General features: G+C 28.8%; 1 protein-coding gene across 5 annotated transcripts in view; it reads left to right on the top strand.

The window, feature by feature from the left end:
- Positions 1-3,495: 3,495 nt before the first annotated feature.
- LOC111628034 (uncharacterized protein At4g17910-like) overlaps positions 3,496-16,997 on the top strand; it is a 27,824-nt gene continuing 14,322 nt past the window's right edge. For all 5 annotated transcript variants that reach the window (XM_023371760.1, XM_023371758.1, XM_023371756.1 and 2 more), the window contains exons 1-5: positions 3,496-3,696; positions 3,800-4,000; positions 8,006-8,251; positions 11,723-11,876; positions 13,680-13,915. In XM_023371760.1, coding sequence (XP_023227528.1) covers positions 3,512-3,696; positions 3,800-4,000; positions 8,006-8,251; positions 11,723-11,876; positions 13,680-13,915 — 1,022 coding nt within the window. In that variant the 5' untranslated portion in view covers positions 3,496-3,511. The remainder of the gene's footprint in view (positions 3,697-3,799; positions 4,001-8,005; positions 8,252-11,722; positions 11,877-13,679; positions 13,916-16,997) is intronic.

Below are 16,997 nucleotides of genomic sequence, written 5' to 3'. Positions count from 1 at the left end.
TGAACTCTACACAGGTGAGTGTTATGTGCTCATCGCAGTAATGATATAGGCGTCTACTTCGCGCTATATCATTGTCGCAATAAATAAGTGAATATGTATAATAATATTTTTAATTAATTTATTTAAATGAATAACTCATTCTTGTAATAAAATAATCCTTGGAAAGATTCAATAAGCAGTAAATGTAAATAAAACATTCAATCAGAACAACGTGAATTTATACCGAGCGATTGTAATTACTGTATTCCAAATTCAATGCTTTTTTGGAGTCATATTTAGCATTCTAATTGCTCCAAATCTGATGTGGTGACATTTCAGGACATGCCTAAGACATAACAAAAAAGAGAAAATCAAAAAAATTAGTACCAAAATGTGCCGCTGTGGTATTTTTGGAGCTTTGAACCATAATCGATGAGATTTTTAGTCGCGAAGACAATTAAAAAGCGTGGTTTATCGAGGATCTGTGATCGTAATTTGATCACAGAGGATCATATTTTGATCCTCTGTGATCTTCTCGCATGTGATCCTCTGTGATCTTCTCGTTTGCCGGTTAAACACGCCTTCAGAAATGGGGATTCCATCCNAAATAAGTGAATATGTATAATAATATTTTTAATTATAAATTTTTTATATCAATTACTGTATATTTAGTTTATTATTTGTAAAATTTATTGCCAATAGATGACGCTACATGAATGACAGAAAATCGAATATACACAGAAATTAATTGATATATTGTATAGAAATTCAATTAACATTTGGGGGAATATGTACGAAATTATCTCAGTTAGAAGTGTGTTAACGTAACTATCGAGTTTCATTTGAATTGGAGGAACGGCCTAGGAGGCCATAGAGAACAAACATCCTCGTTTATATATACATATGTTAAACTCACATTAAATCTATTTTAAGTCGCATAAATAAATAATGTCGCATAAATTGGTATATTTATTTTAATGAAATTTCACATTCACAAAAATACTGCGTATACCTCATAACATATTTTGTAATTTGATTATGCCATTATAAACATGTCGAAAAACTCTCAAAGACATGCAATTGACTTTCATCGCCAATAAAAAAGTAACATACAATAATTTAGTCTAATTTTATATAAAACATTATATATATCTAATTATCATAGATGTCACTTGATTACTATGATCATCATCATCTACAATGGATTAAAAACGGTCACTAGAAAAATTTTGAGACAAAGCACTATTAAATCTACACTAAACAGGAAATTACGTCACAATTTTTAATCTCTAGTTTTATAAGCTTTAAACGCGAGGAATGATAATTCTAATGTTGATGTAAAATAATAAAATTTGAAAAAACATACATATAAAGCCTACCGGTACAGAAATTGCAGTAGCTCAATCATTCTTAGATTATTACTATTTTATCTTAGACTAGCAGACCCAGCCACGCGTTGTTGTGGCTCAAAATGTATCTATTATAAATGTATAACACTTGACACGTGGGGAGAAATTTTTCGAAAAATTTCTTCTTAGTGTACATTCTCTTGTACACTAGGAACTGCGTTTTAATAGGGTACGTACTCTTGTACGTACCCTATTAAAACGCAATCAAAAACGCAAAAACCGGCATCTAAAATAGTATAATAGAAGCCAAGCCAAGTTCTTCACGGTAAGCCTTAATCCTAACCATCTCCCTTCAGTGGGGGGGAATTTCGACATGTATACAGTATTATATAAAAACACGTGCGTATTCGAATGCAGCGTTGTGTCAAAAATTCAAAGGTATCGGTAGGAACAAACGAACATTACATTTTTATTTATATAGATAGATAGAAGATGATCTGCTTTAGTTCATTTTCACAAAAAAGCATAATGCTTCACAGAAAAACAAACTTAAGGCGTCGTACTCGTAGCGCCATCTGTTGGACATAAAAGCCTTAATTTAGATTATATCTTTTAATTTATATGAATGTTTAACGGAATAATATACAGCCTATGTCCACCCTGAAATTCCATTCTAAATATTGGTGAATTTTTGAAATCGGATGAGTAGTTTCGGAGATTACCCGCTACATCCAAACTTACTTACTTACAAACATTATCTCTTTATAATGTTAGTACTGTACAGATATAGATATAGATGTACTGTACACGAAACACAATAAAGCAGTGTTTTTCAACCTGTGGGTCGCGACCCCCAGGTGAGTCGAAAAGCCATACACGGGGGGTCGCGGGTAAAAGAAAAAGACAAGTGTTTGTAGGTCCTCCACTACAATAAAAAAACTACAATTTCAGTGAGAAGGCTGTGCATGTTTATTTTACAGTACAGTTAGTTTTTTTTATCGATATTTAAATCTCAACAGAAAGAAAATTAAATACGTAATTTTTAAAATCACTGACATAGTTTTAATATGGCTGTGGGGGGTCGCCAGAATTTTTTAACTTGTAAAGGAGTCACGTATTCAAGAAGGTTGAAAAACACTGCAATAAAGTATGAAATCTTCATTCAATGACTACGTTTTACATTCGTAATTATTTAGCTATGGAAAGTCGTGATATCGGGGACGACAAAAGCCATAACAGTAATATTAAGAATTTTCATTATGTATAGTTTTGGTATCGGTACCAGTGCTTTTTTTGGGGGGAAAAAAGTGATGAAACGCTCATCTCATTACTAAAAATATATATTACATGCATCTTACACAAGGTTCGGCACATAAGCAAGAGCAAAACCGTCTTAATAATTTTGTTGACGATCTTCTAAGCTCAACAGAGCGATTCAATGCGGATTAAACATCAAATTTTCAAAAATTCTCTTAAAACTTTTAAAATATATCGAAAAAAGGCGGTGGAACACCGTTCCATTGCGTTCTATGACAAAAAAAAAAAAAAAAAACGCTGATCGGTGCCAATGTAATATTAATATATTATTCAATAAAACGATATTTCGGTGGCGGTGCATTACAGATTTATTTCATTACGAATTATTCCAATGTTTATTTCATTATGAACAGTTTGAAGGAATTATACACACTTTAAAGCGACAGAAAGTAACTGTAATCTGTAAAAAACGCACCGCCAAGCGCGCGTTTGAAAACCGAAATATTGTTTTAGTAAAATTCACATTGTCATCTATACCAAAACTATACAATGAAAATTCTTGACACCACAAACTGATGGACTAATTTGCATACAACAGGATTATTTACGACATAATTCATTTCATTTCTTAAGAAAAAATGAACTACGTTGTTAAATACAAAAATAAAAAATATTTTTTTTTAATTTTAGAAATAAATAACTCTTAAAATGTAATTTTTGCACGCTTTAAATTCCTCATTTGAAATCGTAATGTAATTTTCTGCCTTGTCAAGTTTTATAATTTAATATTTTAGACGAAAATATTAAATTATTTATTATTTCTAACAAAATTTAAAAATTTATCACTTACAATTAGATTAAATTAAATTTTACCATTAATTCAAATATTATTTTGTTTACATCTGGCAACACTTCGGATCGGGCACATGTTTATGTTTTCAAAGTGTGATTCGTGTCTCGTTATGGATGCATCGTATAAATTACAGCATGAGGAATTTGTCAGTCAAAATAATGGTACTAGTCCGGGAGAAGTCTTGTTATTATGTTCTGTGATGCCAATTTCTAGTTTACTTCTTCATCTTTTGCTTTTACAAGTACAATTTAATACAATGTAAGAGATACTACTATTATTTTATACAATATAAATGACATTCTTATTTTTGTAATTAAAGTGAAATAAATTTATGATTCAAAAAATTGTCATATTTTTTCAGATGTCAAATAGGAGTTGAAATTCTGGTTTTGGTGATTCCTACTGTGTTTGCATATACAATTTGGAATGATTATGTTATATCATTAATTATTTGTTTAGTTCTGACTTGTTTTTGCATAATAATATATATTAGAATAAATGAAACTTATGAAAAAGACAAGATTCATATTATGTGTGAAGATATTAAAAACGATCACTCAAGGTAATTATAAAATTACTGAAAATTTTAAGCAAAACATATACTGTATTTTAAACTGATAGTTGTGAAAAGATTATTGATATAATCTTTTCTTAATATAATATATGTAGATACATATATTATATGTATCTACATACAATTAAATTGAAAGTTATGGAAAGATTGCATCACCGTATATCATAGTGATGCATTCTTTCCATAACTACCAATTTAGTTGTATTAATATGATAAAATTTGCCATTTTTAAAATAAGATTTGATGTGAAACATTAATATTGTCTTTGTTTAAAATTGACATATATTATTTAAAAGCCAAATAATCTGTTGATCCAGTTTTTAAAAATTTATTAGAGATAAATATATAGTTAGACACAAAACTTTCAAAATTTTTCTGTTTTTACTTGAATTGTTATTCAAAATTATGCTAAAAACAAACCTTTTAAAAATATGCATGAAAAAAGTTAATAGGTAGGTAATGATGGGTGATGGGTGAGCATAATTATCCTTAAGTATGCTTTTGCATGTTGAAGTTTTAAACTTTAAATAATGATATTTAAAGAAATGAAATTAATATGTTTTAATTAGAATAAATGTAAATCTGATTGAAGGAGATGATTGGGTGAGAAACCAAAATTGTATGATACATTACATGCCAGATGATTTCTCCCAACATGCTACTTTGGGCATATGTGACATAAGTTCACACCCCTGGACTAGACTGAATGTAAGCTACTTTTCCAATTTTTTTCAATCTAAATTGTTAGCATTTCTGCAAGAAGTGTGTAGTACATTTTGCATTAAAGTTTTTAATTAATAAATAGATATTTATGTGCAAGTAAATACTTCTGTACATTTTTTTAAGAAAATATGCAACTTTTTATTAAAATAAATTGAAAACAAGTAAAACGGCAAAACCATATTTGAGACAAGACTATGTGTTGGAGACAGAATCACTTTGATGCTCAAGGCAGGTCTCGTTCTCATTCTCCTATCTTCTTTGATATCGCTGCTTTTGTGCACGATTGTTCAAATGTCACCAGCCACAACCACGAACAAAATCATCCACGATGCATCTTCGATGAAATTAACCTATCTAATTTCAAAATTTCTCTCTGTTGCGGCCCTGGTTGAATTTTTGTCAATGCACAATGAAAAATTCCAGTTTTTGAAAAAATAATCGTGGCTATTGTATCGTCCGAAATTATTCTTTTATTTTGCACAAACAATATACAGTTTAACCCGATTATAATGTCATCGAATGTAATGACAACCCTAATATAACGTCAAATTTTTGTTGGTCCTACGATTTTACTATACTAGATAATGTTAAAAAAAATACCCACTTGTAACAACATAAAACCGTTCTAACGTCATATTTGAAGCACTCCCAAATTTACAAAATTAGATTACAAATTTTATTTAACATAGAAGAAACTATGTGTTCAGTCCTAAGGTCAGAGTTCACTTCTTAGAATGACTGTGAGTGGTGCTCTTTCCTACCTGACTTTGGTGGGGTGAGGTGGCTGTTTTGCCTGTTTGTAGAAGAGGGTTGCCATTTTGTATTTTATTTTGACTTGATTCTCGGTCCCCTGACTACCTAAGAGTCTGGATTATTTTATGCACAAATGATTTGGGCACCTAATACTCTGTGCCAAATATCAACTCTCGACATGTACTCCTTCAAACCTCTATGCTGGTAAGAACATCGGGCAGTACGATTTTATAAACAACACATAGTCTTGTCAATAAAAGTAAATTTAAAAGTCAACTATTTTAAATGCATTTTTAACTTATATTACTTATTCATTTCATTGTTTGTTAATATACAGGGTCTTTAATTATAAAGTTCCATTTTGAAATGACCATAAAAGGAAAAGTACTGGACAAAATGTTATCAAACTTGGTAATAGTTTACAGAAAGTCATGGGATTTTATTCCCCCAAAAAAATAGTTCAAAAACTCACCACCAACAGGAAATGATGCTGTATGCAATATTATTAAATGAAATAAGACATGAAGACATCAGTTGAAAATGAAAATGAACAATTTTGCAGAATTGAAAAATGCGATACACTGACAAATCTGTAACATTCCTCCTGATATGCTAAGAGCTACTGTTGAGAACAGTAATGTGATTTAACTTGCTTTGAGAAAATGGTGGACACCACATTGAACATGCTTTGTAACATGTTTTAGAAACAATTAAAAACATTTTCAACTGATGTCTTCATGTCTTATTTTGTTCAACAATATTGCATACAGTGCCATTTCCTGCTGGTGATGAGTTTTTGAACTATTTTTTTGAGGAATAAGATCCCATGGCTTCCTATAAACTATTACCAAGTTTAATAACATTTTGTCCAGTAGTTTTCCTTTTTATGGCCATTTCAAAGTGGAACTTTAATTATAAAGATCCTGTATATTTCTAAAACTAAAGTCATAAATTCACTTTTGCATGTTATGCTGGAAATGACTGCATTATAATGAAATTATTTATTATGTATTAATTGAATCTTCTGGTATGTATTGTAAACTACACAGTAGTGAATCCTGCACTAAATGAGGTATTCCCATATTTATAATTCAGGGATTCAAAATTCTGGAAAGTCAGGTAAATGAAAAGTCAGGAAAATTAAGCATTTCTAAATGAAATACTATAACCAGTTCTTATTTTTATTTATTGCTACATGTCATAAATTAATTAAATAATCTTTGGTTAATTTTTGGATAAAATGTGTTAGTGCATTACTTTCTCACAAAGCTCAGTTCATTTTACTACAGTAGGCCTATTTCAAATTTTTGCACTGAGTCTTTAGTCTCAATTCTAGAATTAAATGTGTAGTAACACAAACATGTTGGGGATGTCAAGTGATAAAAACATTTGTTGAATCAGTCCAGTGAACCCAGTCCTATCGTATAGACATCCTCAATACATTTGTGTTGCTACACATATAGTTCAAGACTAAAGGCTGTAGGAACTGACTGTATTAATGTTCAATGGTACATGACTGTATTGACAGTTCATGATATGACGATTGCTTTAGACTCTGCTAATTTTATTATATGATAAAATATTTTTTCTTATTTATTATTAAGTTTAAACTGATTTTCTAGTAATTGACAATTCAAAGCTGTTATTTATCACAACATAAAACAAAAAATTGAGAAAAATCTACTACTAAATACAGGTAGCCTATCTCTCAAGTAAAGACTCCTAACAGTGAGTTGTTAGTTTGGTATTTTTTAAAGATAAATATATTAGCAGCTATATTTAAATATTATATAAAACATATTAAAAAGGTTTTAAGTACTGTTTTAGCAATGTTTAATGTGTTAAAAATATCAAAGATTATACAAATATAAACACCAAAGAAACATGATATTAAGCAAATATTCACTCACAACTGCCACAAATTATCCAAATTATAGCCTGATCATTTACGGCAGTTGTGGGTGTATATTATCAAAGGTTATATCTCAACATTTTTCAATATTCAAAATATTGTATTACACACATTATATTGTATATCTTGCATGAGAGAATAGTTAATTACTAGCAACTAATTATTTTACAAGTTTCTATTTCTCATTGTTACCATATTACATACTACATTATATACTGGTGTAATGATGGTCTTATGGGGATGAGAGGAGGAGAAGGAAAATTATTATGCCAAAAGTTAAGTCAATATGAAACTAACTTATATATTTTACCATCTACAAAAGTAAATATTAAAAATATGCCTGCGACATGTATTGAAAAAATTAGATCAGGAAGAAAATTGGAACTCAGACTATAAAAACTCAGAAAAATAAGATATGATTTTAATATGGGAATCATGTATTTATCATTTGTTAAAATTTCAACAAGTATTTTTATATTGCAGTTAAATTAACATTAAATTAATATTTAACAGATCCAAAAGTGATTTTTGAATAAATGAAAATTATAGTGATTAATATGTTAGTTTTTAAATAAAGTAAATATATACTTAAAATTTATTTTCAGAATTTCTTTTCTAAAGAATTGTGTTATAGGAGAAAAAATTCATGAATGTTTATTAAAAGAATTTCGTTGTCAACTTCTCCTGTCAACCATTATTTGTATCTTAGCTGTTGATTTTGAAGTGTTTCCTCGTTCCTTAATAAAAACTGAAATATATGGATGGAGTTTAATGGATACTGGAGTTGGTGTTTTTGTATTAGCGAATGCTTTTTATTCAGGTCATGCAAGAGGTAAAAAATATGTCAAAAAGTAAGTTATTATATTATACATATATGATTACTTATACTATATTATATTATAATAATAAATTTCAGTTTATAATTTTGTAGATATAGTAAAATAAAATATTCTGTATATTTTTCATTTCTAGGATTTCAGTTTTATTGTTTAATAATACCATAGAAAATCATATATAAAGATTACAAAGACACAGACAGATTATAGTGTTTGAGTTAATGGCATCCATATTATTGTTTGTTCCTTTTGTTATATATATAACAAATTACCTGAAAAAAATTCTGGAAAGTATTTCATTTAACTGGATTTTTTTTCTGTATTTCAGAACATTTAATTTCAGCTAATAGAGGTGCTTTCCTACTTATGAACAGGTTAGGTTCCCGAGGTTTTGTCATAAGTTTAAATCTAATCTATGAAATACTTTTGTACACTTATGTTAGTGTTTGCCCCTTCAATGTACTGTACTTAATAGAATACATTATGCTTGTTTCCCTGCTCTCTACTGCTTAGTAGCAGGTATTTCAAATGTGTTTTTTACCTAAGTCACTTAGTTTTATAATGTCGGGTTTAATTTCTACAGTAATAAAGCCATACTTCTTACATCTATCATCACTGTTAGATTTATTATTACATTTTGGACACATTTTTGAAGCATTAATTGTAAAAGTTTTTAAAAGTTGCAAACAATATTGAAAAGCACCATTACTCCAACATTACAAACTTTGATGCCACCTCACCAGTGATAATGGAATATCAGAATTCACATGAAAACAAATAATGATGATTTGCAATAGAAATAAAGCCACATTAATTATTTTTAGAAAATTTATTATTTATTACTGGCTAAAGATTGACTTCAACACACCCCATGAACTGGCAAGAGAACTTGCAAAATTTAAATTTTAGACATATGGTCAAATTGTTTGTAAATCTGAAAGTTTATAAGTTGAGGGGGAACTCCTGTATTTTTAAGACATCTAATTTTGATTTATATACAGTATACAGACTAATCAATTTTACACAACTTAGTGTAATATATTAAAGAAGAATACACACAGAAACAGATTTATGATCTTCAAACTCTGCACTATTTTACTTTTTCAATCAACCAAGTTTTCACTAAATAAGTATAATTTAGATTAAAATCTAAACAATTGTTTTATTTTCTTTTTAACTTGAGACATCAATCAACAAAAATTTTACAATAGCTTGATTTTTAATATATCCTTTATTGTGAATTTCTTAATTGTAAATGAATGTTGAAAAATAATAAATGTTTCTCCTTATCAGTACACTTGGTTTAATACAAGTACTGTAACTTAAGGATTTTTAACACAATTTATATGAGTAAAACCTATTCCGTTTAAGGTACAGCAACATTCTTATATTCACAGATCTTACATTTTTGTACATAATTAAAATTTTTCCTAAATACTTTTTATAGTTATTATAATTTATACACTTATTTAAAACCAGAATAACTTACAAACGTTTTTTTCCTTACTTTTTTAAAAAGTAGTTTTTTCATACCGTTTTAACAATTTTAGTCTAATCAGTTTATTTTTTGAATCCTTTCTGATGTTTATACTATTAACTACATTTATATCCTACCACAGCACATAAAAGATACTTTAACTTATATTTATTTAGTGAAAAAACTGACAATTTAATATGTATTAGAAATTTAATATCCATAAAATGTTCAACTATAACTGAAATTCTGTTCTAAATTTCAGTTAAGAAATATAATAGAGTTTATATAATATATATTAGTAAAAATAACCTTGTAATAAACAAATAACAGCAAAAGTAGCTATGTTGAATAAATTATAAAAAATTATGTATTTTAAGATTAATATGAGGCATACTTATACAGTCGACTCACCTATAATGCGGATTCGTATATCGCGGTGAAAAAATTGCGACTGTATTCGTATGAAGACGCTAAAAGAGACTTTTTAAAAAAACGAGTAAATTAAGACACTCTTTCAAAAACCGACTTCGAGCAATTTTTTTAAAAATTATATTTTTAGAAATTTTACCGATCTCATTGTTTTATATATTTTTATATTTTATCAACAATAAAAGAGACTTGTAAAATGCAGTAAAATGTCATCGGCGACTCGTGTCGTGACAGGATTGGTCAAATCTGGACCAATAGTGGACAAGCAGCTGAACTACTTACACGCTATGGAGAGTTTAGGCGGGTAAGTTGAGTTTACTATCGTCTGTACAGTATATAAATTAGATACTGTAAGTCTAATACAGTACTGTAATTTTATACATTTCTTGTGAAAAAAACATTTCTTATTCAACAGCCATAAAAATTATTTCTATTAATGATGTCTCCAAAGTTCAACGAATTTTTCGCAGAAAAATAACTTATCAGAAAAAGTGCCCGCTGTTTGGTGCACTGCTCTGCGACAAAAATAAGCTTAAGCAATGGCATCATCGAATGGTGCACACTCGGTAAGTAATCCTACAATTTTTTTGTTTATAGCATAGTTTATACGAATTATTCCCAAAAAATTATACGTGTTTTGGAAATGTTGAGTCAAATTAGTCTAGAATCGATTAATTTTATGGAAGAAAACCTTTCAAACAGCTGTAGTCCGTAAACTGCACATGTGCCGGGCTGTGATTGGCTCATGTATTTAAGGATTCCTACAACGTGAAATTCTTATAGAGTGGAACGTATCTACCGCGTTATAGGGGAGTCGACTGTATATGTATTCAACACTTTTCAATTAATCATGTAAAGTGAAATTATGTAATGCAAATTGATTTTTACATTAATAGAATAGTGGTGATACATTCTCAAAATAAAAAATAACTGTAAAGTTTAGAAAGGAATGTATATGTATTTATTTTGTCCTTCAATTGTATGAATAGATCATACTGTCAATGGTTGAAGTGTTATTTATATACAAAATTTTCAACTTATGGTAACAATTTATAGTGTAATCATTGAAATTGAATACAGTAGAGTCTCGAAAACTCAGCACTCGATAACCTGGCAGTCCAGATAACTCGGCCACACCCTGGCAGGGCAAAAACATCTTTAATTAATTAATTTTCATTATAGACAGCTTTATGCCTCATAAAGTATTTTTCTGGAGTCTGTCTTATCAGGTAAATTACTGTACACAGTGTATTCATTAATTTTCATTTTCATGTAGTAAAGGCTGTATGCCTTCATAAAGGACATACTTTTCCTTTGTTTAAGGGTATTTGGGCAGTTTATTCTCTGTTGTATTCTCAAGTAAACAATACATACAAGTACAGTACAGTATTTTCTGAGGAAACGCTCATACTTATTTTTTTTAACCCCATTCCCGATAACCCGGCATTTTCACAAACTTGGCCACCCTTCAGTCCACATTAGGCCGAGTTTTCAAGACTCTACTGTATTATCATAAGTTGAAAAGTATCATATAAAAAATATTTCACTTTTAATATTTTAACTAAATTTCTTATTTTTAGAATGGAATGCTTCAGAAAGTTACTAAAATCATGTTTGCCACTTCTACTACTAGGAATAACTAGGATGCTCATTGTTAAATTTATTGGTTATCATGAACATGTAACTGAGTATGGGATTCATTGGAATTTTTTCATGACTTTGGCTGTGACAAAAGTATGTATTTATGCTTTTTATATATAATTTTGCTAATGACTAGATAAAGTTTCACTAGTCATTAATACATTTCATATGCATATTACAAAAACCATATTTAATTTAAGGATTAATAATGAAAAATGAAATGGTACAGGAATGTATGTTTTGTTATATTAAGCTGAAAAATTTATATATATTTTTTTAAGCCAAAAAAGAAATGTCATGTGTATTTTACTTAATAAAATAAAAAACTAAAACATTCACAAATAGAAGACAAAACCAAAACTTATATCTTTAGTTTCTTCACATTTGTTTTTTTTCATATGGGATGATAAAGTCACATTTTGGAGCTGATATTTATCTTGAGATTGGATATGTAATGTTGTTTACAAATTTTCCTCTAATAATAACTCAATTTAAAAAAAAAATAATTTATTACAAATGACATTCAAAATGAAAAATTTACTTGAAATTCACAAATAAAAAAAACACCCCCAAATATATCTATAAATTTGATTAAAAAATTGCAAAGAGAAATAAATTTTGTAGAATTTAAGAAAAATTCTTATAAATAGACTATATATAAATGTGTCTTTTAACTTTTGTCTTTTTGCATGCACTTTTATGTATTGTCTATTTTTAAGAATTTTTCTTAAATTTTGTAACTAATATATATATTATAATAATATAATGTATATGTGAAGATACTAAAGATATAATTATGTATTTTAGGTATTATCTCTTAATTGTGAATTTCAGATAATTTTATATCCAGGTTTTATTTGTAAAAATCAAATGTTTAATAGATTTTCTTTTGTGTGTGAAACTGTTCAAAAAATGCAAAAAAGAAAAAGACTTTAGAAATAAATTTGAATAGGAAAAACATTTTTAAATTGCTATATTCATCTTTTGTTTCTTCTAAAATTTATTCCAAGTAGTTCTTTTCAAATATAAATAAAATCCATTTTCAGACTTCAAGTATTTCTTGCAAGAGCAATTTTTAAAATTAAACTTGTCTGTTCAGCTGTTAAGAAAAGTTTCTGGCATGTAATATCAATAATTTTTTCCTTCATATATCTATGTGTTTTAATTCTTATCAACAGATTTCAAGAAATGTTTTAATTTTTTGAATTTGAAACATTACAAATGCTTTTTATTTGTTAAAACATGAAATTTCTTAGTTATATTTCAGAGGTATTTAAATTAAACAGTTTTGTACCTAATTACTTTATCTTCTTTGAGCTAAATTTGGTATGAACTCTTCTATTAAATGTTGAAAGTATTTGCATATGTTTGGATTAAACTAAATTAATCAATTAATGCTAAAAGATAGTTTATATATTTAATTGTGTACATTCTAATAAAATTCACAAATGATGAATAAAATAGCAGTTTCTTAACAGGTTTCAGTATCAAAATTAATGTAAATTTGACTTTTTTCTTGACAAATTTATTATTATTATTATTATTATTTGCACTTGATATGCTATGAACACTTCTATTAGGAGAGTTCATAGAATCCTCACTGCATCCTTTCTCATTTAACTTATGGCATATGTTCTGTCTGTCTCTTGCTCTCATATACCTCTGCATAACTGACTTCAAATTAAAAAAATTACTATAACTAAAGGCTATTCTCAGATGAAAATTGCTATTTAACTAAAAATATTTACTGTTGTCATTCATTCCTTCTATGTAAAGAAATTAATTTTCAAAAATAATGTTATTCTTTCTTCCTTTTTATAATTTAATAAATTTTCTGTGTCAATTTTAAAGAATTGGTTAAAAATTTCAATTATGAAAATTTGCTTCTTTTTTCAGATTGTTTGTACAGTAACAATGTTAATTTTTCCATGGTGTAATTGTGGATTACTGTCTGTAGTCATTATAACTATTTATCAATATATGCTAAGTGGTTGCAAGCTGAATAATTACTTATTCAGTGATCAACGAGACAATATTTTTCAAGCCAATAAGGAAGGACTTTATTCACTCCTAGGATACATATCTTTATATTTTGCAGGAGTTGAATTAGGAAAATTCTTTTCCAAATCAAGGTTTGGGTTTTAATATTCATTATATAAATAAAGAATATGATGATGATTTTAAATAAGATTTAAATTTTATTTTTAAAATATTTGATAAGTTATTTTTATAAAATTTAATTCATAGTTATAATGATATTTAAATTAACATGTTTAACATTCAAAACTTACTCATTGCAAAACTTGTAGCTATTAACATTAGTGTACCTCAAAAGATGGACAGATGTGCCATGAATATTATGAAAGTACATTTTAAAAATGAAAAGAAACCAATTTGTACAAAGATTTATTACATCCATGAAAACTGATAGCTGGGTTAAGTATTTAGCATAGCAGTTATTATAGTACACAGCTATTTATAATTTAAAATATACAGTATTAATATATTTTTAATTTTGTGTACAGAGCATAACAGAAAAACTTTTCACATTTTACAGTTCACTGTAAACCAAGAAAGTTTGAGAATCATTGATATACAGTACCAGTTGATTTAGAATCAATTAATTAGGTTTAATTATAAAGTGATTTTAAAAAATAATTTAATAGAAACTTGTTTCTTTGGTTTTGATAAAAATAGTAAGCAGTTAAGAAAATAATTTAGTGTTTGGAAGTTTTAATTTTTTATGACCTCAAATTTTGCTTGTTTAATGTTTAGTAATGAAATATGTATATAAAGATAAATCACCCAAACCAGAATCATGGCTCAGTGCCCAAAAACTAGTATGAAGACTAGAACAAAAGAAGAATGAGAAATTTTTTGGATACCTTGACCAGTGAAGAGAAGCTTTGAGAAGGCAAGATGAGAAGACTTCAAGTTTAATAACAGGAATTGAAAGACTAGAGAAAGAACCTTTTACAAGTTGACAGAATGACTACAAAGAAAGACAGGGCAAAGAAAAGGACAGCCCATGAATATGATGAACCCTATTTGGAACAGATTATTAGAAAAGAAGTGGCTACACAACCCCCAAAAACATATAAGCCAAAAATTCAAATATTTTGGGGCAATAATGACACACTTCAAGTAGAAAATTGGGTGAAGAGATTTGAGACAGTGGTTGAATATATGGGTTGGAACAAAAAGGATAAAATAATGTTAATGGGAGATTATCTGGATGACGAAGCTATAACCTGGTACATTGAATACGGAGATTTAGATCACAAGCCACCAAAACCTATCATGGATTTTTTAAGGTTAAAATAGAATCCTGAAATAGGAATAAAAAATTATTTTAAAGAAAAAAAAAAAGATTAGGGAAGTTATTGCAATTGAATGACTTCCAGATAATACCACTAATGATAGAAAGGTTATCCTGGCAGAATATTTCATAACCATAGGTCCAAAAACTTTTGTGGAATTTTATGAAACAAGTCAGAGAATTGAAGAAACTTTAAAACAAAAATGAATCAATAAATCCACAATGGATAATATTGGTTACAGGAAAGGAGAATTTAATTCAGAACATAAAAAAAACCAAATGCTTGTGTGAAGGTCCGAAACCCTTTTTCTGTTTTAGATCAGTATAAATCTAGGAATTTTCCTAGTAAAAGAGAAAAGGGTGACTTCTACGGTCAATGACCGAGACGCTCTCCTCGAATAAGGAAAAAAAAGGAGAATGTTAAACTATCAATAAGTTAAATCATCTCTATTTGTTTAACAGTTATTCTATAGACGTTAGTATCAACAAGAAGGGAATAAGAGATATTTCTTATCACCTCTTGGTTGCACGTAACACGTGGTTACGGCAATAAATCGCCTTGTTCATAGTCAAACTCGACGTTTGATATAAACAATAACTAAATAGTTGACCAGGTTAAAGAAATTATTGTCAAATGATTGTTAATTTATGGATGAGAGCCATCAAACCTATAGGAATTTATATCATAAAATCATATCATTTTGACACCAATAACAATAAATTAAACAAACTTCGCTGAGTCATTTGTCCGAACTAGTTAGATCCAAATATCAACACACTAGCAGGTGTGCGGATAAATCATGAATAACGTCATAGTTCTCACCCCCTCGAAATCAGTATAAAGAGGGCTCCCGGCCTGTATCGGAGTGGCCTCCAACTTAGAAGGAACTAACGGATTAACGATCCTCATCGCTGACCGCCAAAGACGGACGACACACTTAGATCCTACGAACTACAACTTAGTAAGTAGAACTCTCTCTTTCCTCTCAGGTGGACTAGGGCTAATTCCGCAAAAGAATATTAAATGGGAGCAGAGGCTCTCCTCAGTCGAAATACCCAAGATATAATCCGACTAACCTACTATTATAATATCGGTTTGCTTTGGACATTATTATTATTCTTAGTATTTGTAACCCTTTTATATGGTATATACTAATTAAATTTATATTATATCTTAATCATGTGTGTTTACTCGTACTCTGTCAACACCTTATCGACTTATCCGCGACCTCCCACTCGATTTTCGCCCTCCTAAATTGCCATCCACTGACCCTGTGAGCGGGACTCACCGCCCCGTTGTCGGAAAACGGTTTAGGCTTTGATGCAAAAACCCCGATTCTCACACTTGTAAGATTTGTGAGAGTTTGTGAGCCATTTGAAGGGCCCATTCATTGTGACAAAAGCTGTTTTGTACATATCACAAGCTTCCAATGGAATGTGCCAATAGCCACAACTAATATCTAAAGTTATGAAGTATACACAATTAAACAATTCATCTAACTAAATCTTATTAAACCAAAATAGATTCCATTGAGCTTGAGACTGTCGAAATAAGCAAAAGTCATCTGAACAAAGGAAAAGGTAAATCTCGCTGAAGTAGAAACCAATGACATGGAAACGTATATTACCAACAAAATATTTACAAAATATTAATTTAAACTAATGGACCAACCCAAATATAAACAACCCCCTTATCACTTTCCACTCCATGATCAATGGTGAGAGAATAACAAAGACGATCTATGATAGTGAGGCAAACATCTCTTGTGTTGCTAGTAAAATTACTCATTAACTAAATTTAAAAATCTGGAAACTGGAATAAGAACAAATGCCTAAAGTTCAAAACCATTAATTCAACACAAATGTATTTGGGCCGGGTAATTGTTAATCTAACA

Source organism: Centruroides sculpturatus, unplaced genomic scaffold (genome assembly GCF_000671375.1).
Source record: "Centruroides sculpturatus isolate CEXI.00-Female unplaced genomic scaffold, Cexi_2.0 scaffold565, whole genome shotgun sequence".
NCBI classification, from domain to species: domain Eukaryota; kingdom Metazoa; phylum Arthropoda; class Arachnida; order Scorpiones; family Buthidae; genus Centruroides; species Centruroides sculpturatus.
The sequence above is the reverse complement of the archived record's forward strand: the minus strand, read 5'-3'. Positions and strand labels throughout refer to the sequence as shown.